This window comes from Setaria viridis, chromosome 8 (assembly GCF_005286985.2).
Source record: "Setaria viridis chromosome 8, Setaria_viridis_v4.0, whole genome shotgun sequence".
Lineage (NCBI taxonomy): Eukaryota > Viridiplantae > Streptophyta > Magnoliopsida > Poales > Poaceae > Setaria > Setaria viridis.
Genome location: NC_048270.2, coordinates 39,439,699 through 39,463,574, shown reverse-complemented (window position 1 = coordinate 39,463,574; position 23,876 = coordinate 39,439,699). Strand labels below are relative to the sequence as shown.

The window sequence follows — 23,876 nt, the reverse complement described above, 5'->3', positions numbered from 1 at the left end:
CGAACCGCCGCCGCTCATAGCCACCCGCCGACTGGTGCGCCGCCGCTTCGGTGTTGCCGACGACCGAGACTGTCAGATCCAAATCCGACGGCCCGCAGCGAGTCAACCGGATCGCATAACGGTAAATCGCACCGCGCTGCACCTCGTTTGCACTTAAGCCCTGGCCTTTTCCATAAATCAACCCGCAGTCCAATCTAGTTGAAAAATAATTTTGTTTTGGTCCTGTTTTCTTTCGGTTTAGACCCTGACTGTAAAATCAACCCGCCATCCTAAGTTGCGTTTTTGCATGTTAAACCTTCGGTTTCTAGGCATAATCACGTATAAGCCCTCGGTTTTCCGCAGTTCGACCCTAGAAGTTTTGTTTCTCTCACAGAAAAGCCCCTGTATCTTGTTTTAATCATATCTGTTGCATCTTAACTCTGTTTTTTCGCGTTCTTTATATCCACGTGTTTGTTTAAAGCGTAGATTAATTTTTCAAGCTTGTTTTCTCTGTTTAGTTGTGATTGGTGTACTGTTTTCTTACTTTGTGCCCTTGTTTGCTTGTATGTGCTCGTGTGATGTGTATAGACGTTCAGCAATTCGGGGGATTTGAAGATCAAGCCTTCGAGGAGTACGAACAGCAAGAGCAAGGCCAAGAAGACAAGTCGTGTCCTTGATCACTACTGCTCAGTCCTATACACTTTTACTTTCTCGTACTCAACAATTATGCTATGCCCTTGTTAAGATTAAATTGATGGGTCCCAATTAAGGTTTGCCTAGATTGAATTTACCTTTGCCTTGACCAACCGGGTTTACTTTTATGTTGGGTAGCTCATGCTTAGTTCCTACTTAGGATAAGTTGGTTTAACTGAACTCAATGATTAATCTTGCTTTACTTCTGTTATACCTTTCATTAATACAAGATCACAAAAGTTTAATCGGAACATGGAGAGCCACCCAGGAAAATAGTGCTACCACAAGACTAATTGGCTCTGGACTTGGCTAAATAATTAGAAACCTTAGTCTGGAGTAATCTTACTCGTGATGAGGCAAGAGGGGGGACTGAGTCGTTCCATCATTGTCCTGTGATAGGTTGTGCACGCCAGACACCGAAACCTTAGCGGGTTACCACTGACTAATGAATCTTTGTAAAGGCCTCGTAGCGTCCCTATGCAATCACACCTCGGAAGTGTGGTATGGTGCCTTGCAAACGCCGCATGGTTGGGTCCAAAGTTCTTTTGAACTTTTACGCGACTTGTGGGTAAAGATGTGCGACCTCTGCAGAGTGTAAAACTGATCGATCAACCGTGCTCACGGTTAAGAGCGGCCTGGACCCTCACATGATAATACTAACGAAAGATGGACTTAAATTGTTGTCATACCGCGCATATGTTATTACTTTATTTATGTTCATGTTTAATTTGGGGTGGTATAAACTTATACTTAGTTAATTGCTAATAAAATTTGACCAACCTAATTAAAAGCTGATGCTGTTTAGCCTTAGCCATACCTTGGTTGGTGTTACACTACACTATTTCCCACGACTTGTTGAGTACCAACCATAATTGTACTCACCCTTGCAAAACCGTTGTTCAGACCAAGATAATCTGGAGGAGTACCTGCACGACTTTGAGGAGTTCTAGGCGTACGGTTCTTCAGTCAGCTGCCTGTGGTATCATCGTCGTCTTCAGAGTCCGCTGCGTAATAAGTTAGGCTTGTGTTTTATTGAGACTTTCGGTCATGTAATAAAGTTTAATACTCTCTTTATTCGCTTTGGCACTGCCTTTGTTATTCACTTATGTCGTACATGTGTGTAACTTGTTTCTGGCGCACATGTATTGAAAGCACTCGGTTTTGTCCTTAAAATCGGGTGTGACATGCCCCCTGCTGACGCATATAGCCGTTGCACCTCTGCCTAAATTCATCCGACATAACGTCGGATCATCCGGTGCTGAAGGAGTTTTTCCTAAAAACTCTCTTGACATTTTCAAAGTAAATATTCTTGGTCCAAAGCCTTCATCTTCTAGTCATCGGAATATCTGGTGCTATAGGTCTTTCGACGTCTTCTTTGCGAATTGCTCCGACGCTTGTGAAAAGGACCCCGTCGGATCATGTGGTGCTTGCTGCAACTCAAGCTGACTTCTCAGTTGTACCAATTGCTCCGATGGTTGCTCCAATGACTCTCAGATCTTCTGGTGCTACTATTTTTTCTAAGTTGAATACCACCATTTGAGCGCATTGAATATCATCACCTGGATGCTCTAAAATTATCACGGTGGATGTGTGGTTTCTCCATTGGTCACTTGATGAGCCTTGGTCTTCAATAGATGTATGGACACTCCAGCAACTCTGAATGGGCGAGTGGAGGGGGCATAAATAGCCCATGGACCTAAAAGAGCCTTGGCTCCAATAAGTATTCTATGCATTTCCATGCATCAACAAATTTTGCCCTTTTAAATTTCTGTTCTTACCTATTCTGGAATTTATCCCCAGTTGCTGCCTTTAGCTTTCACAAATAAGTTTCATAACATATTATATGAGCTATTTTACGAAACACAACACTAGACTATACTTGTGTTCGAAAATGACTAGTATAAACATATCCGACGGTCAAGATTAATTACATACTACTGAAACCTACGCCTGTGGTATGGGTAGTATACACGAGTAGTATAGGTAGTATAAGGGTATCATGGTAAGAAAACACAAATGGCACCACTATAATTTTATTTTTGATACTAGCAGAAAGTTTAAAAGACCATTCTATTTGAAATATGACTTTTTACATTGTAATAATTACTAAATTATCCATAATAATGAACAGTTAGATCTTATATATATACTATATACTACTAAGTAGTAGTATTGTGTATCGTAAAAGAGCTCTATCATCTTGGTGTTCATTTTGTAGTAACGAGCCTGGTTTCCTTAAACAAAAGAGATGTGAGACGCTTGAGTGATAAGCATATTCTTGACGTGTTGCAAATTTCGGGTAAAATTTGTCCAGGTGTGTGGCTTAGCGTCCATTTGTTTCGCCTGATGTTTCTTCTGTATTAACGAGCTTGGTTATGACGGGTCCCTTCCATTGTGAGTTGTGACGGGCCCCTTCCAGGAATCCATGCCTAGCATCGATTTTTTACAAGTATCATAACATACTTAAAATTCAATCGGCCTGCTCCGTAGAAGCAGCCGCTTCTCCAGAAATAGAATCCAATATCGGCACTAGCACTTATGTATATTGTGTCGCATACATGGTCATAGTGAATGTTCATGGTTCAGATGGATTGACTATTGCATTCATGGTGTGCTCTAACTACGAATGGAAGCAATAATAGAATGCTCAGCTTCTGTTGCTGGCCATGCATGGTATAGCACTAGCAATGAGCAATAACTAACAACCGGTGGCGATCAAGTCGTTGGCCTTCTCCTTGAGAAGCTCCCACGCGGCCCGGATGTGCCGCATCTCTGTCATTGACCCACCCACGGCTAGGCGGATCACAAACTTGTCGTCCACGACGAAGTGCGTCATGAACGCCCGGCCGCTTGCATTCACCGCTGCGAGGAGGTCGCGGTTCAGGGCCTCCACAGCTTTATCCGCCATGAACCGCGGGCGGAGGCGGAAGCACACCAAGGAGAAGTTCCTTGGCACCACGACCTCAAACCGCTCGTCCGCCGCCACGACGTGCTCGAACCACTCTGCCATCTGGATGTGCCTCCGTATGTGCGCGCGCATTCCCGCCGCTCCATAGCGCCGTAGCACCACCCAGAGTTTGATGGCACGGAAGCGGCGTGACAGCGCGATCTGCCAGTCCTTGTAGTCGACCGTTTCCGCCATCTTAGACGCGGTGCCGACATTCTTGAGGTACTCCGGGTCAGCGGACAGTGCGTCGGTCATGGTGGTGGGGTTCGCCACCCAGAGGCAGCAGCAGTCCATGTTGGTGAGGAACCACTTATGTGGGTTCATGCTCACCGAGTCCGCGAGCTCGGCGCCGTCGAGGTGACCTTGGAACTCCGGGCAAATGGCTGCGCTTCCGGCGTAGGCTGCGTCGATGTGCAGCCAGGTTCCTGTAAAATATGTATTCTTGTCAGATGGTTATAGGAACTGATTGTTGATTGTTAAGTGAGCATGAATCGTGACTTGTGACCGCATAGCGCATTCCATTTCTACGTATTTAGTGTCACCGTATGGGTGATTAGCGTATAAGAGAGGGAGGTTGAATGAATTACCATAACGCCGGGCAACATGGCCGAGCTCGCGCACTCGGTCAATGGCCCCCAGACCAGTAGTGCCGACGGTGGCGCAGAGGTAAAGGGGAACCAGCCCGCGGGCGACGTCTTCCTCGATTGCTCTTTGGACGATGGTGGCGGTCAGGCCGTATCCCGAGTTTGCCGAAGTCCGCAGGATGCGGAAGTTTGCTGGAGGGATGCCGACGATGCTCGCGCCCTTCTGGAAGGTTGCGTGGGTCTGGTCCGAGGCATACACGACAAGCTTGAGGATGCCCTCATGTCCGAGCTTGCTGAGTGCACGGTCGCGCGCGGCAGCGAGAGTGCACACCACCGCCTCGCACGTGCTCCCATGCAGGACACCGCCTCCTCCTCCCTTGAAGTGGAAGCGCTCCGGTAGGCCGAGGAGGCTAGCCATCCAGTCAACCACGACCTGCTCCAGCTCAGTGGCCACCGGTGACGCCGTCCAGACGAACGGGACGACGTTGAGACCAGCCGACAACATCTCCCCGGCGAACCCTGCGGTGCTTGCATTCGCCGGGAAATAGGCAAAGAAGCTAGGGCTCTGCCAATGTGTGAGGCCGGGGAGGATATCCCGCTGCACATCATCCAGTATGCGATCCATGGAGTCGCCCAACTCCGGGGCTGCCTCCGGAAGAAGCTTACGGATGGTCCCTGGCTGCGTGTTGGCCATGACCGGATACTTATCGACGTTGCGGTAGTAGTCGGCGAGGAAGTCGACCACGGCACTGGACTCCCCAGCGAATGAATCGGGGTTCAGTGGCATCATGGCTTCAAGTGGAAGGCTACCCATGGCCACGCAAGAAAACTGATTTCAAGGGGAAATTAGCTAGCTAGATAGCGTTCACTGCAGTACTGAAGGACTAATGAGTGATTTGGTTTCGAAGCCAACTTCTGGTTCCTATGTATAGACTGTGCATTCTGCCATGTGCACCACGAACACAGGTCACAGGAAAGACACTGACGGCATGCTCTACTACCTACCTTCCTGGTGACTCGCATTTTTTCTACAATCGTTTGTAACGTTTCCAATCTTTACAAGTAATAATTAATATTTATCATATCCCTGCAGAAACTATAATAAACTATGTATAATATGGGTGCATGCGGTCATCATGTGCGCATGTCGGAGAAGGTGCTCACGCGGTTGTGTCAGGAGCTCTGGGTGTCACATGTTGCAGACAGATGAAATTGCTTCCGTTCACAATCTCAGACATTTCCGTATGATGAAATATAATGTGCAAGCCAGTGGATTGCAGGTAAACTAGTATACAAAAAGTAGAGTGGATCGAAGGCTTAGGTATTAAATTTCTTTGCAGTTTTTTAGATAGTATTTTTCCACTAGGCATGCTCAAGAATAAAATATGAGCCCTATTCCTAAGACCACGTTTCCATATTTGAAGATACTAAATTACTTTTTTATGCATATATAAATCTTAAGATTAAATAAAATAATAAGAAAAACATAGAATACTAAAGAAAAGGGCAGTTTATTTGCGAGTAATACTTATTTTCTATATATGTTGTACTACAAAAATACGATTTCCCAAGACATTTTTTAGAAGAAATAGCTAAAATCCCTCAATACTAGTAAAATTATGGTTTTGTTTGCACACGTATTGTACATATGGTCCTCAAATTTTGACTTGCGCGCGGGGTTGGGGTGGGGTTGCTGAAGTGCCATGGTAAGAGCAGGTCCTACCGGTATCTCATCTCACCTCTCATCTTGACGCTAACAGTTCAACAGTGAAAACATGTCTCCAACCCACCCCTCGTGTGAGCCCCGTCCCTCATCTGCATTCTCATCCGTCACCCTATTCTCTCCCATGTAGGAGCACCCACCCAAGTTCTCATCAGGTTGAGCAACCAATCGCCCTCGGCCACGCCCTGGCTAGGAAAGTCCTGAATTGAGGCTACACCGTGCCGCCAGCCTGGCGCCGTGCCTCCACGATACCCATAGGGTGAGACAAAGAACGACCAAGGGGAGCCACGTAGATTCTGCGAGTGCCGCTTGCGTCTTCCCTCTACGGTCGGCCAGCTCGTGTTCTTGCTCCGGCCGCCCGAGCCATGATAATGTGCTACGCCGTAGCCTTGATCCACCCGATCCACCTCACTCTGGCATCAGACGCTAGTGTATGTGTTCAACAGGAGAAAGATTGCACCGACACCACCAGAGACGCAGGACATCCCATGCAGAATATCTTGATTCTTGAAAAACAGTTGTGCAGTAGCGAAGCCATGTCCATCACGCACGTGGACCCTCGCGCTGAATCTCAAGGGTTAAAGAAACCATCTCAACCTTGATCTAATGCAAAACAGATTCTCAAAGGGCACAAGGTGCTTCTCTGAAAGTTTCAATAGGACTGCCACTCCTCGTGCGCCGACCATCTCCAGTGTCGTGAATTGATTATATTTGCGGATTCCAAATCGATTAGACTGCAGACAAAACAATATAGTATTCAGCCTCGTGCATCACGATCTTATTAGGAGGGAGGTTTTGCATGGGGTACACAATCACTACCACGCTAGCTGCTAGCTCTCACAGGTCACGTCACACCATACAAGCAATCCCATACTTGTCAAAGAATGCATGATTTTCAGGTTGGTGAACAAAGCCTAGCTCGAAGCTCTATATAAACGGCCCCTTTCGCCTCATCGATCATTCAGCCACCAGCAATCACAACAACAAGGTACACACACCTTCATCAGTTAGTTGAGCTCCAATCCCGGGAGGTAGATGGGTTCCGCCGCGGACATGGCCATAGCCGACGAGGAGACATGCATGCACGCTCTGCAGCTAGTGTCGTCGGCCATCCTGCCGATGACGCTAAGAACTGCCATTGAGCTGGGCCTGCTCGAGACCCTTGTGGGCGCCAGCGGGAAGGCTCTCACTCCCAAGGAGGTGGCCGCGAAGCTGCCTTCCAAGGCCAACCCCGCCGCGCCGTCCATGGTGGATCGCTTAATTGCTGCGACTGCTGGCGTCCTACAAAGTTGTGTCCTGCGTGGTGGAGGAGGCCGAGGATGGCAGCCTGTGCCGCCAGTACAGCGCCGCGCCAGTGTGCAAGTGGCTCACCCCCAACGAGGATGGTGTCTCCATGGCTCCGTTCCACCTCCTCGCCAACGACAAGCTCTTCATGCACGCCTGGAGCTACATGACGGACGCGGTCCTTGAGGGTGGCAGCCCATTCAACAGGGCGTTTGGGACGCCTTCCTGGTTCGACTACGCCGGTACTGGCGCACGCTTCAACGGGGTCTTCAATGAGGCCATGAAGCAGCATTCCGTCATCCTCACCAAGAAGCTCTTGGAGCTCTACACGGGCTTCGACGGCGTCCGCACCCTCGTCGACGTTGGCGGCGGCCTCGGCTCCACCATCCATGCCATCACCTCCAGGTACCCGACCATTCAAGGGATCAACTTCGACCTTCCCCACGTCATCTCCGAGGCGCCGGCCTACCCCGACGTGCAGGTGCAGCACGTGGGAGGCGACATGTTTGAGAAGGTGCCCTCCGGCGACGCCATCCTCATGAAGTGGATCCTCAATTGCTGGGGCGACAACCACTGCGCCAAGCTGCTCAAGAACTGCTACGAGGCGCTGCCTCCGCACGGCAAGCTCATCAGTGTCGAGTGCATCCTGCCGGTGAACCCGGATGCCACAAACAGCGCGCAGGGGTTGATCGGCGTCGACGTGTGCCTGCTCGCGTACAGCCCCGACGGCAAGGAGAGGTACGAGAGGGAGTTTGTGGAGCTCGCCAAGGGCGCCGGGTTTACCAGCGTCAAGTCCACCTACATCTACGCCAACTTCTGGGCCATCGAGTATACCAAGTAGCCGCCATTGTCGTTGTTGCTGGGCTGGCTGGTGCCTCCATATATTCTGCATAAAAAAGTAGAATAAAATGTCCGCATTGCTTTCTTGGGTTTGTTTCCCTGTTGCCGGCGCTACAGCTCGCATGGTGTGTCCTGTAACCTCCACGTCCATACTAATTGGAATAAAATGAAGGAAGAGCAGCCGTTTCGTTTCTCTCGTGGTTTTGCATTGCTCTATGATCATGGTGCAGATGGATGACTATTGCCTTCATGGTGCTAAAGCAAATTGAAAGGAATCGGTGCTCGTACCCTAAGAAGGGGAGGGGTGAATTAGGCTAGCTTAAAATCCTTGGCCTATGACTTCCACTACTTGCTTCCAAACCTAAACTAGATCATGCTATCTACATGTGCATCTATGGTTGATCTAGTGAAACTTCCCACCCACAAAGAGTTTTGCAACCTAGAGCCAATCCTAACAAGGTACTACTCTGGAAAGTAACTAAAGGCACTCAAGTTGCGAGAATGTAGTGCGGAAATGTAAAGGAGTGGGTTAGGAAAGATGCAAACCCAGCACGATGATTTATCACATGGTATCGGTAGCCAAATACCACCCCTAGTCCATGCGTTGGAGCTCCACCAAGGACATGCTCCTGCTCACCAAGTCTCTCCCGGTCAAGGTCTTGGGCTCGCTACAAAGGCTCTAGCCAAGCCGGATGACAAGCTATCCACAAACGCAAGGCTCACTACTACCCCCCTTCGGTCACCTTGACGTCATCTCCACCATGGAGCTGCTCCACGAAGGAAGGAGTCTTCTTGTCCCCCGCATCCGGCTGTCGACGCTGCTCCACACCGAGCTGGGGTGTCGAAGACTTGCCTGAGAGCCACCAAGACCCCAAGACGCCGGCGCCCCAAGCTTACAATAGTGAATCACTCCTTGAACCAATCACAAGGTAGCAACACCTTGCACTACTCTCTCTAGGCCTATCCTAGAGCTAATCAATCTCTTAGCTCGTGCTAAGCCTTGTATTATCGCTTTTGCACTTTTGGTGGCATGGATGTGTTCTTGATGGGCCTTGGTCTTCAATCGATGTATGGACAATCCAGCAACTCTGAATGGGCGACTGGAGGGGGCATAAATAGCCCATGGACCTCAAAGAGCCTTCGCTACAACGGCTAGTAAAATATGTGAGCATTGGATGATCCGATGGTCACTTGAGATACGCATCGGATCATCTGGTGCCCTGTAACACCCAAATTTTTTAAAGAATTTAAATACACTAAAATTTACTCAATTAGGATGTCATTTAAATTTCTAGGCATTTAATTTTATTTTCTCTAAATTAAATTAAACCTTCATAGGAGTTCTTTGTGCATTGCATGCTGGTGCATTTATTTTGATTGCTTGTGTTTGAATCAAAATTGAATCTCAAATTCAATTTCAATTTTAAAAATCTTTCTTTTCCTCTTTTCTCTTCCTCCTCCTGAGCTGCATCCTTCTCCTCCTCCTTTCTCTTTCAACCCGGATCCTATTTCCCTGCAGCCCAGCGCCGCTAGCTCCCCTGGCCCGCTCCGCCTTTTCCTCCAGCCCGCGAAGCTACCGCTTTCCCTTTTTCCCTTCGCCAGCCCATGTCGCTCGCTCGGCCCACTCCGTCGGCCTGCCCAGCGGCACCGGCCTCCTTCCGCAGGTCTGACGGGTGGGGCCTACCCATCATCCCCGTCCTCCGGCCGGGACTCCACTCCGACCGCGCCCCGACTCCGCCCCTATATAAGCCGCCCTCCCCCCACCTCGAGCACCCCGCAACAGCGCCCCTGAAACCCCAGCAAGTGCCGCCACCCTCTCTCCGCCGCCAAGCACCGCCTTCCGGTGAGCCTCGATCACCGTGAACCGCCGAAAAGGGATCGCCTTGCTTTTCTCATGCTTCTGGTGTTTTCCGCGCGCGAAACCGAGCCCCGGAGCGCCGTATCGGCCAATTCCAGCGAACCGCCGCCGCTCGTCGCCGCCCACCGCCTGGTCCGCCGCCGCTTGGGTGTCGTCTACGACCGAGACTGTCGGATCCAAATCCGACGGCCTGCAGCGAGTCAACCGGATCGTGTACCCAATCGCGTCGCGCGGCACCTCTTTTGCACTGAAGCGCTCGCCTTTTCCGCAAATCAACCCGCAGTCCAATCTAGTTCAAAAATAATTGTGTTTTGGTCCTGTTTTCTTTTGGTTTAGACCCTGAGTTTCTCTAAATCAACCAGCCATCCTAAGTTGCATTTTTGTGGGTTAAACCTTCGGTTTATAGGCATAATCATGTACAAGCCCTCGGTTTTTCGCAGTTCGACCCTAGAAGTTTTGTTTTTCTCGCAGAAAAGCCCCTGGATCTTGTTTTAATCATATCTTTTGCATCTTAACTCCGTTTTTCGCGTTCTTTATATCCACGTGTTTGTTTTAAAGTGTAGATTAGTTTTTCAAGCTTGTTTTCTCTGTTTAGTTGTGATTGGTGTACTGTTTTCTTACTTTGTGCCCTTGTTTGCTTGTTTGTGCTCGTGTGACGCGTATAGACGTTTAGCAATTTGGGGGATTTGAAGATCAAGCCTTCGAGGAGTACGAACAGCAAGAGTAAGGCCAGGAAGGCAAGTGGTGTCCTTGATCACTACTTCTCAGTCCTATACACTTTTACTTTCTCGTACTCAACAATTATGCTATGCCCTTGTTAAGATTAAATTGATGGGTCCCAATTAAGGTTTGCCTAGATTGAATTTACCTTTGCCTTGACCAACCGGGTGTACTTTTATGTTTGGTAGCTCATCCTTAGTTCCTACTTGGGATAAGTTGGTTTAACTGAACTCAATGATTAATCTTGCTTTACTTATGTTATACCTTTCATTAATACAAGATCATAAACGTTTAATCGGAACATGGAGAGCCACCCAGGAAAACAGTGCTACCACAAGACTAATTGGCTCTGGTCTTGGCTAAATAATTAGAAACCTTACTCGTGACGAGGCAAGAGGGGGGACTGAGTCATTGCATCATTGTCCTGTGATAGGTTGTGCACGCCAGACACCGAAACCTTAGCGGGTTACCACTGACTAATGAATCTTTGTAAAGGCCTCGTAGCGTCCCTATGCAATCACACCTCAGAAGTGTGGTATGGTGCCTTGCAAACACCGCATGGTTGGGTCCAAAGTTCTTTTGAACTTTTACGCGACTTCTGGGTAAAGATGTACGACCTCTGCAGAGTGTAAAACTGATCGATCAGCCGTGCTCACGGTTAAGAGCGGCCTGGACCCTCACATGATAATACTAACGAAAGATGGACTTAAATTGTTGTCATACCGCGCATATGTTGTTTACTTTATTTATGTTCATGTTTAATTTGGGGTGGTATAAACTTATACTTAGTTAATTGCTAATAAAATTTGACCAAGCTAATTAAAAGCTGATGCTATTTAGCCTTAGCCATACCTTGGTTGGCCTTACACTACACTATTCCCCACGACTTGTTGAGTACCAACCATAAGTGTACTCACCCTTGCAAAACCGTTGTTCAGACGAAGAGAATCTGCAGAAGTACCTGCACGAGTTTGAGGAGTTCTAGGCATACGGTTCTTCAGTCAGCAGCCTGAGGTGTCATCGTCATCTTCGGAATCCGCTGCGTAATAAGTTAGGCTTGTGTTTTATTAAGACTTTCGGTCATGTAATAAAGTTTAATACTCTCTTTATTCACTTTGGCACTGCCTTTGTTATTCACTTATGTCGTACATGTGTAACTTGTTCCTTGCGCACATGTATTGAAAGCACTCGGTTTTGTCCTTAAAATCGGGTGTGACACGCCCCCTGCTGACGTATATAGCCGTTGGACCTCTACCTAAATTCATCCGACGTAACGTCGGATCATCCGGTGCTGAAGGACTTTTTCCTAAAAACTCTCTTGACGTTTTCAAAGTAAATATGCTTGGTCCGATTCCTTCATCTTCTAGCCATCGGAATATCTTGTGCTATAGGTCTTTCTCCGTCTTCTTTACGAATTGCTCCGACGCTTGTGAAAAGGACCCCGTCGGATCATCTAGTGCTTGCTGCAACTCAAGCTTACTTCTCAGTTGTACCAATTGCTTCGATGGTTGCTCCGATGACTCTGAGATCTTCTGGTGCTAATATTTTTTCTAAGTTGAATACCACCATTTGAGCGCATTGAATATCGTCACCTGGATGCTCTAAAATTATCACAGTGGATGTGTGGTTTCTCCATTGGTCACTTGATGAGCCTTGGTCTTCAATAGATGTATGGACACTCCAGCAACTCTGAATGGGCGAGTGGAGGGGCATAAATAGCCCATGGACCTAAAAGGGCCTTCGCTCCAATAAGTATTCTATGCATTTCCATGCATCAACAAATTTTGCCCTTTTAAATTTCTGTTCTTACCTATTCTGGAATTTATCCCCTGTTGTTGCCTTTAGCTTTCACAAATAAGTTTTATAATATATTATATGAGCTCTTTTACGGAACACAACACTAGACTATACTTGTGTTCGAAAATGACTAGTATAAACATATCTGACGGTCAAGATTAATTAGATACTACTGAAACCTACGCCTGTGGTATGGGTAGTATACACGAGTAGTATAGGTAGTATAAGGGTATCATGGTAAGAAAACACAAATGGCACCACTATAATTTTATTTTTGATACTAGCAGAAAATTTAAAAGACCATTCTATTTGAAATATCACTTTTTACATTGTAATAATTACTAAATTATCCATAATAATGAACAGTTAGATCTTATATATATACTATATACTACTAAGTAGTAGTATTGTGGATCGTAAAAGAGCTCTATCATCTTGGTGTTCATTTTGTAGTAACGAGCCTGGTTTCCTTAAACAAAAGAGATGTGAGACGGTTGAGTGATAACCATTCTTGACGTGTTGCAAATTTCGGGTAAAATTTCTTCAGGTGTGTGGCTTAGCGTCCATTTGTTTCGCGTGACGTTTCTTTTGTATTAACGAGCTTGGTTATGACGGGTCCCTTCCATTGTGAGTTGTGACGGGCCCCTTCCAGGAATCCATGCCTAGCATCGATTTTTTACAAGTATCATAACATACTTAAAATTCAATCGGCCTGCTCCGTAGAAGCAGCTGCTTCTCCAGAAATAGAATCCAATATCGGCAGTAGCAGTTATGTATATTGTGTCGCATACATGGTCATAGTGAATGTTCATGGTTCAGATGGATTGACTATTGCATTCATGGTGTGCTCTAACTACGAATGGAAGCAATAATAGAATGCTCAGCTTCTGTTGCTGGCCATGCATGGTATAGCACTAGCAATGAGCAATAACTAACAACCGGTGGCGATCAAGTCGTTGGCCTTCTCCTTGAGAAGCTCCCACGCGGCCCGGACGTGCCGCATCTCTGTCATTGACCCACCCACGGCTAGGCGGATCACAAACTTGTCGTCCACGACGAAGTGCGTCATGAACGCCCGGCTGCTTGCATTCACCGCTGCGAGGAGGTCGCGGTTCAGGGCCTCCACAGCTTTATCCGCCATGAACCGCGGGCGGAGGCGGAAGCACACCAAGGAGAAGTTCCTTGGCACCACGACCTCAAACCGCTCGTCCGCCGCCACGACGTGCTCGAACCACTCTGCCATCTGGATGTGCCTCCGTATGTGCGCGCGCATTCCCGCCGCTCCATAGCGCCGTAGCACCACCCAGAGTTTGATGGCACGGAAGCGGCGTGACAGCGCGATCTGCCAGTCCTTGTAGTCGACCGTTTCCGCCATCTTAGACGCGGTGCCGACATTCTTGAGGTACTCCGGGTCAGTGGACAGTGCGTCGGTCATGGTGGTAGGGTTCGCCACCCAGAGGCAGCAGCAGTCCATGTTGGTGAGGAACCACTTATGTGGGTTCATGCTCAGCGAGTCCGCGAGCTCGGCGCCGTCGAGGTGACCTTGGAACTCCGGGCAAATGGCTGCGCTTCCGGCGTAGGCTGCGTCGATGTGCAGCCAGGTTCCTGTAAAACATGTATTCTTGTCAGATGGTTATAGGAACTGATTGTTGATTGTTAAGTGAGCATGAAATCGTGACCTGTGACCGCATAGCGCATTCCATTTCTACGTATTTAGTGTCACCGTATGGGTGATTAGCGTATAAGAGAGGGAGGTTGAATGAATTACCATAACGCCGGGCAACATGGCCGAGCTCGCGCACTCGGTCAATGGCCCCCAGACCAGTAGTGCCGACGGTGGCGCAGAGGTAAAGGGGAAGCAGCCCGCGGGCGACGTCTTCCTCGATTGCTCTTTGGACGATGGTGGCGGTCAGGCCGTATCCCGAGTTTGCCGAAGTCCGCAGGATGCGGAAGTTTGCTGGAGGGATGCCGACGATGCTCGCGCCCTTCTGGAAGGTTGCGTGGGTCTGGTCCGAGGCATACACGACAAGCTTGAGGATGCCCTCATGTCCGAGCTTGCTGAGTGCACGGTCGCGCGCGGCAGCGAGAGTGCACACCACCGCCTCGCACGTGCTCCCATGCAGGACACCGCCTCCTCCTCCCTTGAAGTGGAAGCGCTCCGGTAGGCCGAGGAGGCTAGCCATCCAGTCAACCACGACCTGCTCCAGCTCAGTGGCCACCGGTGACGCCGTCCAGACGAACGGGACGACGTTGAGACCAGCCGACAACATCTCCCCGGCGAACCCTGCGGTGCTTGCATTCGCCGGGAAATAGGCAAAGAAGCTAGGGCTCTGCCAATGTGTGAGGCCGGGGAGGATATCCCGCTGCACATCATCCAGTATGCGATCCATGGAGTCGCCCAACTCCGGGGCTGCCTCCGGAAGAAGCTTACGGATGGTCCCTGGCTGGGTGTTGGCCATGACCGGATACTTATCGACGTTGCGGTAGTAGTCGGCGAGGAAGTCGACCACGGCACTGGACTCCCCAGCGAATGAATCGGGGTTCAGTGGCATCATGGCTTCAAGTGGAAGGCTACCCATGGCCACTGATTTCAAGGGGAAATTAGCTAGCTAGATAGCGTTCACTGCAGTACCGAAGGACTAATGAGTGATTTGGTTTCGAAGCCAACTTCTGGTTCCTATGTATAGACTGTGCATTCTGCCATGTGCACCACGAACACAGGTCACAGGAAAGACACTGACGGCATGCTCTACTACCTACCTTCCTGGTGACTCGCATTTTTTCTACAATCGTTTGTAACGTTTCCAATCTTTACAAGTAATAATTAATGATTATCATATCCCAGCCAAAAATATAATAAACTATGTATAATATGGGTGCATGCGGTCATCATGTGCGCATGTCGGAGAAGGTGCTCACGCGCTTGTGTCAGGAGCTCTGGGTGTCACATGCTATGCCGGGTTGCAGACAGATGAAATTGCTTCCGTTCACAATGCCAGACATTTCCGTATGATGAAATATAATGTGCAAGCCAGTGGATTGCAGGTAAACTAGTATATATTAGACAATTTCCTAAGACCACGTTTCCATATTTGAAGATACTAAATTACTTTTTTATGCATATATAAATCGTAAGATTAAATAAAATAATAACAAAAACCAAGAATACTAAAGAAAAGGGCAGTTTATTTGGGAGTAATACTTATTTTCTATATATGTTGTACTACAAAAATACGATTTCCCAAGAGATTTTTTAGAAGAAATAACTAAAATCCCTCAATACTAGTGAAATTATGGTTTTGTTTGCACACGTATTGTACATATGGTCCTCAAATTTTGACTTGCGCGTGGGGTTGGGTGGGGTTGCTGAAGTGCCATGGTAACAGCAGGTATTCTGAGCCACTAAGAAACCCATGATGCCACCTCAAAAGAAGAAGAGAACCATCGAAGATGAGGCTGGACAAGAAAGGCAGCTTGTCTCAGTCGAACAAGTTAACACGGAGAAGGCAGAAAAAGTTTAAAAGAATCGAGGCTAATTTAAGAACAAGATCACAGAAAGGCATGGTTGAGGCGGGGACCTCGAACCAAACTCTGCAGCAAACAAGCACGCAAGATGAACCCCTTAGTGAAATAGAAGAAGAGTTGGCCTCCGCACTCAAGCAGCTAGAGGCATTAAAAAAGAAAAAGAAAAATTTGCTCAAGAGCTTCAGGCTCAAAGACTAGCAACCAACAAGCTAGTGAGGCTAAATGAGGCCAAAAGGCAGCTGGCAGAGTTGCAGCAAGAGTTGAACGAATTGGAATACTTGTGTAACACACCGCAACAGCCGCAGCAGCCACCACTTCAAACCTTCAACACCAATGACACACCCATCATATACCCGAATCCTAGCCTCGTTGGGCACAACACCAGAGTGACAATGAGCGCATACACAACTACCGACAAAATCTCCCAATTGTCCTTAGGCCTGCAAAAAGCCCCATGGCCCACAACCTACAAGGCAGTTGCACTACCAAAATTCAATGGACAAACAGATCCCCGCTAGTTCCTCATGAGTTATGAAACAGCCATAGCCTCGGCAGGGGGAGATGATGTAGTATTGGAAAAGTCATTCATTATAGCGTGCGAGGGTGCAGCACTAAATTGGTACTCTCTACTCCTGCTGCAATCTGTATACAGCTGGGTCGATCTTAAAACCAAACTTATACAAAACTTTCAAGGCTTTCATAGAGCCATGACTGATGAGGGGGATTTGTTCAATTGTGTGCAAAAAGATAAAGAGCCTTTTAGCAAGCTACGTGAGAAGATTTGTCCAACTTAAGGCACAAACCCCAGATGTGGAGGATAGCATGGCTATAGAGATCTGCATCAAGGGGCTTAATCCGAGGCCAACAGCCTCAAAGCTATCAAGGAAAAAGCCAAAAAGAATGGAAGCCCTGTTCGCAGAGATGGATAAATATTGCAGATCAGATGAAGACCATAGAAGAAGGGTCGTGGAAAGAAACCGCCAAAGGCAAGCAGAGAAAGGTCAAAACTGGCAAGCTTCGTGATACAGTCACCAACAACAGCACCACTCGCACCCAAACTAACTGCTGGCCATCAAGGATAACCAACCCTCGTTCAAAAACCAAACCCAAAACCAAAACCAAGGCCAAAACCAGAACCGACACCACCAACATCAACCCAATTTCAGAAGTGGCCAAAGAGGCAACCATGTCGGAAGAGGTAGATCCTTGTAAAATTTCCATTATTCAATGAAATGAAGTTCCCCCTATGATCTTTGTCTTAGATGCAACAACAAGTTGCCTAACCTCGAGTTTCTGTGCATTGAAAACTTGCGTGTCTGCACAAGTCTCAGATGCAACAACAACTTGCCTAACCTCACGTTTCTGCGTGCTGAAAACCTACGTTTCTGCGCAAGATATTTTAAAGCAGCAATAAGCTGCATAGTCTAACATTGAACGCACACTATATGCACATAAACGTATTTTCTCACTCAAACACCACAGTGATTGGCCTTGAACTTGCAACTCAGAGAATAGAAAGACTGCAGCAAGGGATCAAAGGCAGCGATAACACTCGGAATAAGCCATGCTGAGTCTAAACCCCCTCTGCGCAAAAGGACAAGGGGGGTGACGTTTTTCAGAGTCGAAAATTCATTTTGTCCTTTCGCACGAAGGCCCTAGCCTCAGCCAAAGCTCTCACAATAGAATAGAAAGACTGACATTTTTTCAAAAAAGGCACCCTATTTCCCTATTTTCTCAACCTCGCAAAATTTCATGGTTGAAGCAACTAAGGGTGCCTTTGGTTGGACTTTCCAACCTACTTTTGCTTTTGCAAAAACCAAAAGCCAACCAAAGGGCCTAAAAGCCATACGTGCTTTTGACCAAAGCCATACGTGCTTTTGCTCAAAATCAAAAGCACCTTCCCCACTGCTTTTAGCTGCTTTTGGGGCAAAAAATTACCCACCTACCACTTGTTATGGAGGATAACGGTTCGTTTTCCCCTTCTATTCCCGTCCACTCCCCATCACCCACACCAGTCCCCCCACCCGACCATCACCTTAGTGGCCCGCCGCCTGGTGCTCCTCCTCCTCGGGACTTCCCCGACCGCGTTGCCCAACCCCAATGGTGGAGGCGCTGCTGCTCGCATGCCATGCCCTTATATTCTCCCTCATCGCGACCTCCCAGTCCCACCACCTCATTGCCGCCGTCTCCTACCTCTCCCCGTCCTCCCTCCACCACCACCTCCTCCGCCTGTTCCGCCACCCGCTCCTCTGCCTCCTCTCGCTACTCCTCGTGCTCCTGTTCGCCTTCCTCCCACTGGCTTCCATGACGCTCCTCCCACTGCTGCTCCTCCCACCGCTGCTCCCATTCCTCCCGCCCCACCTCCCGCTCCTCCTCTCCCTGTCGTTCCTCCTCCTCGACCATGCCGCAGGCCTCCTTGCCGTCTCGCTCCCGGCCTCCGACCTCCAGCAGCACACACTCATCATCGCGCGTCTCCTCCTCCTCGCCGCTGCCATGGCATCCCTCTCCTCATCACTCTCCGCCTCCACACCGAAGGGCACCATGGAGGCGGGGCTCGCCTGCGCGGGCGGCAGGCTCTTGGCGGCACAGACCAGCCTCAACCTCTATGTCGACGCATGCGTGCCCGCGGGGTGCTACTGCCTCCTAGATGCCGGTGGTGCTACGGTGCCTGCCACGTGGTGCAAGGTGGAGGAGGTGAGGCGCAGGCCATCGCCATCATGGACCTCGCCCTGATTGTGGACTGCATCATCGTGGATGCCGTTGCGGCCCTGGTGCTACTCGGGGTGCTATGGGGTGGACAAGCCAGCGGGAGGAAGAAGAAGGGTTAGACCCGCTCGTCAGTGAGAGAGGGAGAGAGTTGAGTGGGGTGGACTGTGGATGACATGCAGGGTCCACTCGAAAATTTATTCAAAAGCTACATCTGCTCTAACCAAATGGCCTTATACTTTTCCCACAGCTGCTTTCTCACAGCTGCTTTTCTACAGCCCACAACTCACAGCAGCTTTTTGAAAAGCCACAGCCCAACCAAACACATCCTAAGGGTTGCGATTTCAACCAAACTATCATATTTTTTAAGACAACATAACTCGAAAACAACTTTTCTATTGACTTATCTTGTGGTTTGTCAATACTCACTTAACCTCGTTCATGCAAAAGAAAAGGGCGAGGTTGGATGTTTTTTCGGAAAAAGGATAAAAGGGCGGGGGTGACATTTTTTGGCAAACAAAAATCGTTTTCATCCTCTTTCCATGAGAGAATTGCCTTGGGTAAGACCCACGTGCCAAGAAGGGGGTGACGTTTTTAAGCTCCGTTTGAGCTTAGACAACAAGCGTGCAAAGTCAACAAAAACCTACGCATAAAGAAACTAGGGCAGGGGTGACGTTTTAAACTAAAACATTGCTCATTTCTTTAAGCTACAGCTTTGTTGCCATTTGAGTAGAATAACTCAAACATAAAAACGTTAAGATAAAAAGAAATCCGTGAAGGTACAAACGCCAAAAGTAACCAGCTTCGAGCATGTAAGTTCCGGCTGAGCAACAAATATTTACAATCTGGCCCGCAAAAGCAGCCAACTAAGTATCAAGTTTATCAAAACATCCCAAACCACAAAACAAATCTCTAACTAGCTTCGATAATCACTGCCCTCCTTGATCAGCATCATCGTTCTCGCTCCCACCTTCGCCTTTTGCTTCCTATGCCTTGGCCTACGAACACAAGAGGAACAACATCAGGAAATCAACAGAAAAAATGCAAACCTTATGAAATACAAAGTTATGTGAACCCTAACCTGTGCAAGCCGCTCTTGAGCAACCAGCCTTGTGTACTCTCGCCCGGAGGTAGCCCAAAGCTGTTTGAAGAAATTTATCTTCATGGCTCTCAAATTTTTAGATTTCTCCTCTTCATCAAGCTCCGAGGCCGAGGGGAACATATAGGTGCGAGCCGCAAGTGTTAAGAAATGAGAGTAGCTGTTCTTTTCAAGGAGTTGAAATGCGCTATCAAGGCAGAAGGAAGTAGCAAAGTTGCTGCTACCAGTAATAACCTCGGGCAGGCCTTTGAACTCCTCTTCCACCCAATCAAATATTTCTTTTACACTTTCATCACCCAGAAACAAAAGAGGCTCTGTGCCAAACTTTGCAAGAGCAGTTTTGTACACCTCATAGATCTCAACGAACTTTTCCTTGAGAGCCCGCTCTGCTTCCACAACAAAGGTCTTTTGCTCTTTGAGATCCTGACCAAGGGTATGAATCATTTTTTCCTGCTCTATGACAGTCTGTACGTCTTTTTCTGTGGCGCTTCGGAGTTTCTCCAAAACACCAAGATTGTCTTCGGGTCTTTTCTCCAGCTTCTCAACTTGCTGCACGAGCTCGCTGTAGGTATTTGTTAGCAGCACGTTGTTCTTTTTAAGGTCAGAGTTAGAATCGGCGAGCTCGTTCTTCAAGGCATATAAAACCTTGCTTTCCTCCTCAAGCTTTGCAACTCTAGCCTCTAGCTGCATCATCTTCGTGCTCTCGGCTAGCATGCTCTTTTCCTTAGCCGCAGCCTTCTCCATAGCATCTTCCCAAGGATGATGGACTGCAAAATCAAAACACCAAAATGAAAAGACTCATAAAAAAAGAGAGATAAGAAACAAATAGCAAGCGTCGAACAAAATACCTTGTATCCGATGGTAGCTGACATCCTAGCTAAGTCCTTTTGCTCAAAACGCCTAACTGATTTTTCATACTCTGTCAAAAGAAAGGCACGTCAAAGCATAGCAAAGTAGAAATTAAGTACAGACAAAACAAACTAAGGAGCAAGCGCTTACTCTCAGGATTAAAAGACTTGTCCTCGTAATCAACCTCAAAAGGCACAGTGGATTTCCCAAGACCTCGAGTAGGGATAACCTCGCCTTCCTCCCTTTCTCCCTGCCCACCAACCTCGCCGACAACCCCCTCAGACATCTTGAAAACCTCCTTGGCTGCTCTATCTACACCACGCATCCCATCCTTAGCTCCCCACAACAAGGGTAGGTTGTAGCGATTATCGTCCTCACCTGAACCCGGCACATGAACAGCAATGAGCTCCTGTCTAAGGTTGGTGCCGTAGGCCTCGTTGTAACGTTCCAGAGAGGGTGACAGTTCAGAATCTGCAGAATAAGGTTTTACCCTAAATATTAGAGGAGGTTCCCTATATATCTCCCAAGGTGCACCAGTGGTTTTTTCCAGCTCCATCAGAAATCTAAATGACGCATCACCACAATCATAAAATCTCATCCTAGGCAAATGTACAACGACATGTTTACCTGGCTTTGTCACCTTCGAAGTAGATGCCTTAATCTCCTTAGCAATGGTATCCACGATCTTCTCCTTCAAAGGTTTGGCCTTGTGCTGTAGAGGGGGTGCAGCAACCTTAGTCTCAGTCTCCTTTGAAGGAACACTAGCCTTGGGGACCGATATAGGGAACATAGACAAGTCCACATCCAAAACAATATCATCATCATCATCAAAGGCTTTGCCGACGTGAGACTTCCTCGTAGACTTCTTTTCTTTCATACCGGCCAGTGCGCCGGCAGCCTCGAGTTCGGACTTGGTCGCAACTCGGATGGCTTTAGAGACAGGGGCGTGGAGGATTTTGCAGCCTCGCTTGAGGAACTTTGTCCAATTTTTTCTTACTTCTTCTAAGCTTCGAGGCTCGAGGTCTTTAATTTTGCTTTCGCACCTCGAGCACGACCCTTGATTGGCTGTCATCCTTCTTTGAAGTCACTGCCGCGGCCATAGGAGCGGTGCTCTCGGCCTTTCTCTTTTTCCACCTGCCACTGCTGCCAACCTATTCCAAGCCTGTCGCGCCAGCCTCTCGTGCCCATTTCAAGGTCTTGCGAGGTTTGGGATGAGGCTTAACATCGACCCCAAGTTCCTCGAACACACGGTTGACCCGAAGCTCGTGTGCAATGATCTTTCGAGCTAACATCAGCTCAGTCTCAGTACTCGGGCCAATTATATCAACGGCATGCCTCTCAACATCCTCTGCAAAAAGACCGGGGTTGGCATCCACGGGCAGCTCCACTCCAAAGCAAGGGTAGAGGAGCGGGCTAGTACTCCACAAAACGTCTTTTGGCACAATCTCCAATGGACTCCACCCATCAGAAAGGGGCCAAATATTGGCTGCCAAAAACTCTTCAACAAGATCCAGCCGGGGATCGACTTCGAGTCCGGGAGGAAAGCGCCCTTGCACTCCTTGTCTGCCTTGGACCTTGTAAATGCAGGGGTAGTAGCAATATCCATAGGGCCCAGGGGTGCACAGAAGGATAGAAAGATCGGTTGATACCAGACGCATCGGCCCTGTCAATCTTGATATAGAAGTAGTAGCTTAGCCAATTGTCTTCTCACCTATTGTTCTGGGCATAAGAAAGCTCAATCCTCTTGATTCCTTGCTTCTCGTCAGCCTTGTACAAATCCTGGTCCTCCGCAGCCTCATTGCGAAGCCCAACTTGTTTAGTGAACTCTTCTGATGTCATGGGCCTAGCGGTTTGCATAATACGAGCCAGCTGCAAGGCATCGAAACATCATCTCCAAAATGACAAGCAAGGGAAAATCTCACACTAAAAGAGAGACACAAGTAACATTGTTACCTTTGAGATCCTCGAGACCAAGGAGAACAGCATACAATGCATGAATCTTAAAGCACGGAAGCAGCGAGCAAAAGCAGGAGCGCAAGGGTTTTAGCCGCGAGGGTAAAAACGAAAGCGACCCCACCCCCCTCTTTTATAGGCATGGTAAAATGCGTGAAATGGCGCCTGTAACCACGAGCTAGATACGAAGGGTCACCCAATAGGAAATCAACACGTAAGACCAAAAAGGTAATTGTCGGCTCATTTCTAACCGATGCTTGAGGGTGACGTTTTTTGGGAGCAGATCCTTAAGTCGCGGGTTCGGTTGTCGGTGTCGAGCCTTGCCCACGAGGGGCTACTGTTGGGGATCGCCCAAAAAGATGGTCACCCTCGAGGTCGTTACATTTAGCGTCAACAGCTTAGCCCCTCAAAATAATTAACCTCGGGTGAGGACCCCTAACCTTGGGTGGTTAATCTGGTGTGGAAAGTAATCATAGCCTCGCTATCCTGAATCTTACCTTGAAGCCCGGAGGCACACAGATCGCCAGACACTAACCAAGCTTGACCTCGAGCAGTCGAAGCTAACCTCGAGTGCTGAGTTATTTAGTGTCTCATGCAGGATCGCTGAATCAGGTCAAGGAGCAGGGCGCGAGGCTAGCGTCTCTTAGGTGCGAATCTATGGCGATCATGACTCCCGAAGCTAAGATGGCTTCGGTCACGAGGTCAGGAAGCGTGGAGGCGTTGGAAATGTGAAGGCGTGATTTGTGGAACCATGTGAGAGCGTGAATCATGGAGCTGACTAAAGGCGTGAGAAGCGTGATCCAAGGAGGAGACCAAGTTATACAAGTTACCTCCATGTAAAGCATATTCTAGGATTGTAGTGGGTGAGTGAGGGTAATTGCGGAATGCAAAATGTCCTCCGAGATACTATAAAAGGAGAGCCCTACCCCGATGTAAACATATGTTCATTTCTTTGGAATTGAATTGCAAGGACTGCTCAAACCTCATTGTGTTTGAGCCTCCGCGAAGCCTGTTTTCCAACATAATTGGAAACGTTTCTCACCCAAACCAGAACCACCTTACCGCTCATGTCGGACCCACCTATCATGCAATTGAGAGAGGATAAGGTGGAGACCCATAAAAACCACAAGTTAGAAAATGTTTCTACCAAAAAACCAATTCCATTTTTACCGATGCGTTTCCTACCCGCCCCACCGTACGCACTCATCATCTTTCCTCCGTCCCTGTCAGTCACGTCTCCTCTGTTTTCTCCTTTTCTTCTCTGCCGCGCATTCCCCAGCAACGGCCCAATCCCCGGGTGGATGTGACCCAGCAGCGGC

General features: G+C 48.3%; 2 protein-coding genes and 2 pseudogenes across 2 annotated transcripts; 2 read left to right on the top strand and 2 right to left on the bottom strand.

The window, feature by feature from the left end:
• Positions 1–3,237: 3,237 nt before the first annotated feature.
• LOC117866448 (tyrosine decarboxylase 1) lies at positions 3,238–5,112 on the bottom strand. The gene is made up of 2 exons (XM_034750656.2): positions 4,207–5,112; positions 3,238–4,044 (listed from the first exon to the last, which is right to left on the bottom strand). Exons 1-2 carry the CDS (start codon positions 5,015–5,017, stop codon positions 3,371–3,373), a joined length of 1,485 nt encoding a protein of 494 aa, XP_034606547.1. The 5' UTR covers positions 5,018–5,112; the 3' UTR covers positions 3,238–3,370.
• Positions 5,113–6,755: 1,643 nt separating this feature from the next.
• LOC117866451 (tricetin 3',4',5'-O-trimethyltransferase-like) lies at positions 6,756–8,136 on the top strand (annotated as a pseudogene).
• A 5,087-nt stretch (positions 8,137–13,223) lies between these two features.
• On the bottom strand, positions 13,224–15,089 carry LOC117866447 (tyrosine decarboxylase 1). The gene is made up of 2 exons (XM_034750655.2): positions 14,194–15,089; positions 13,224–14,030 (listed from the first exon to the last, which is right to left on the bottom strand). Exons 1-2 carry the CDS (start codon positions 15,002–15,004, stop codon positions 13,357–13,359), a joined length of 1,485 nt encoding a protein of 494 aa, XP_034606546.1. The 5' UTR covers positions 15,005–15,089; the 3' UTR covers positions 13,224–13,356.
• Positions 15,090–18,030: 2,941 nt separating this feature from the next.
• Positions 18,031–18,949, top strand: LOC117866214 (uncharacterized; annotated as a pseudogene).
• The last annotated feature ends 4,927 nt before the right edge of the window (positions 18,950–23,876 follow it).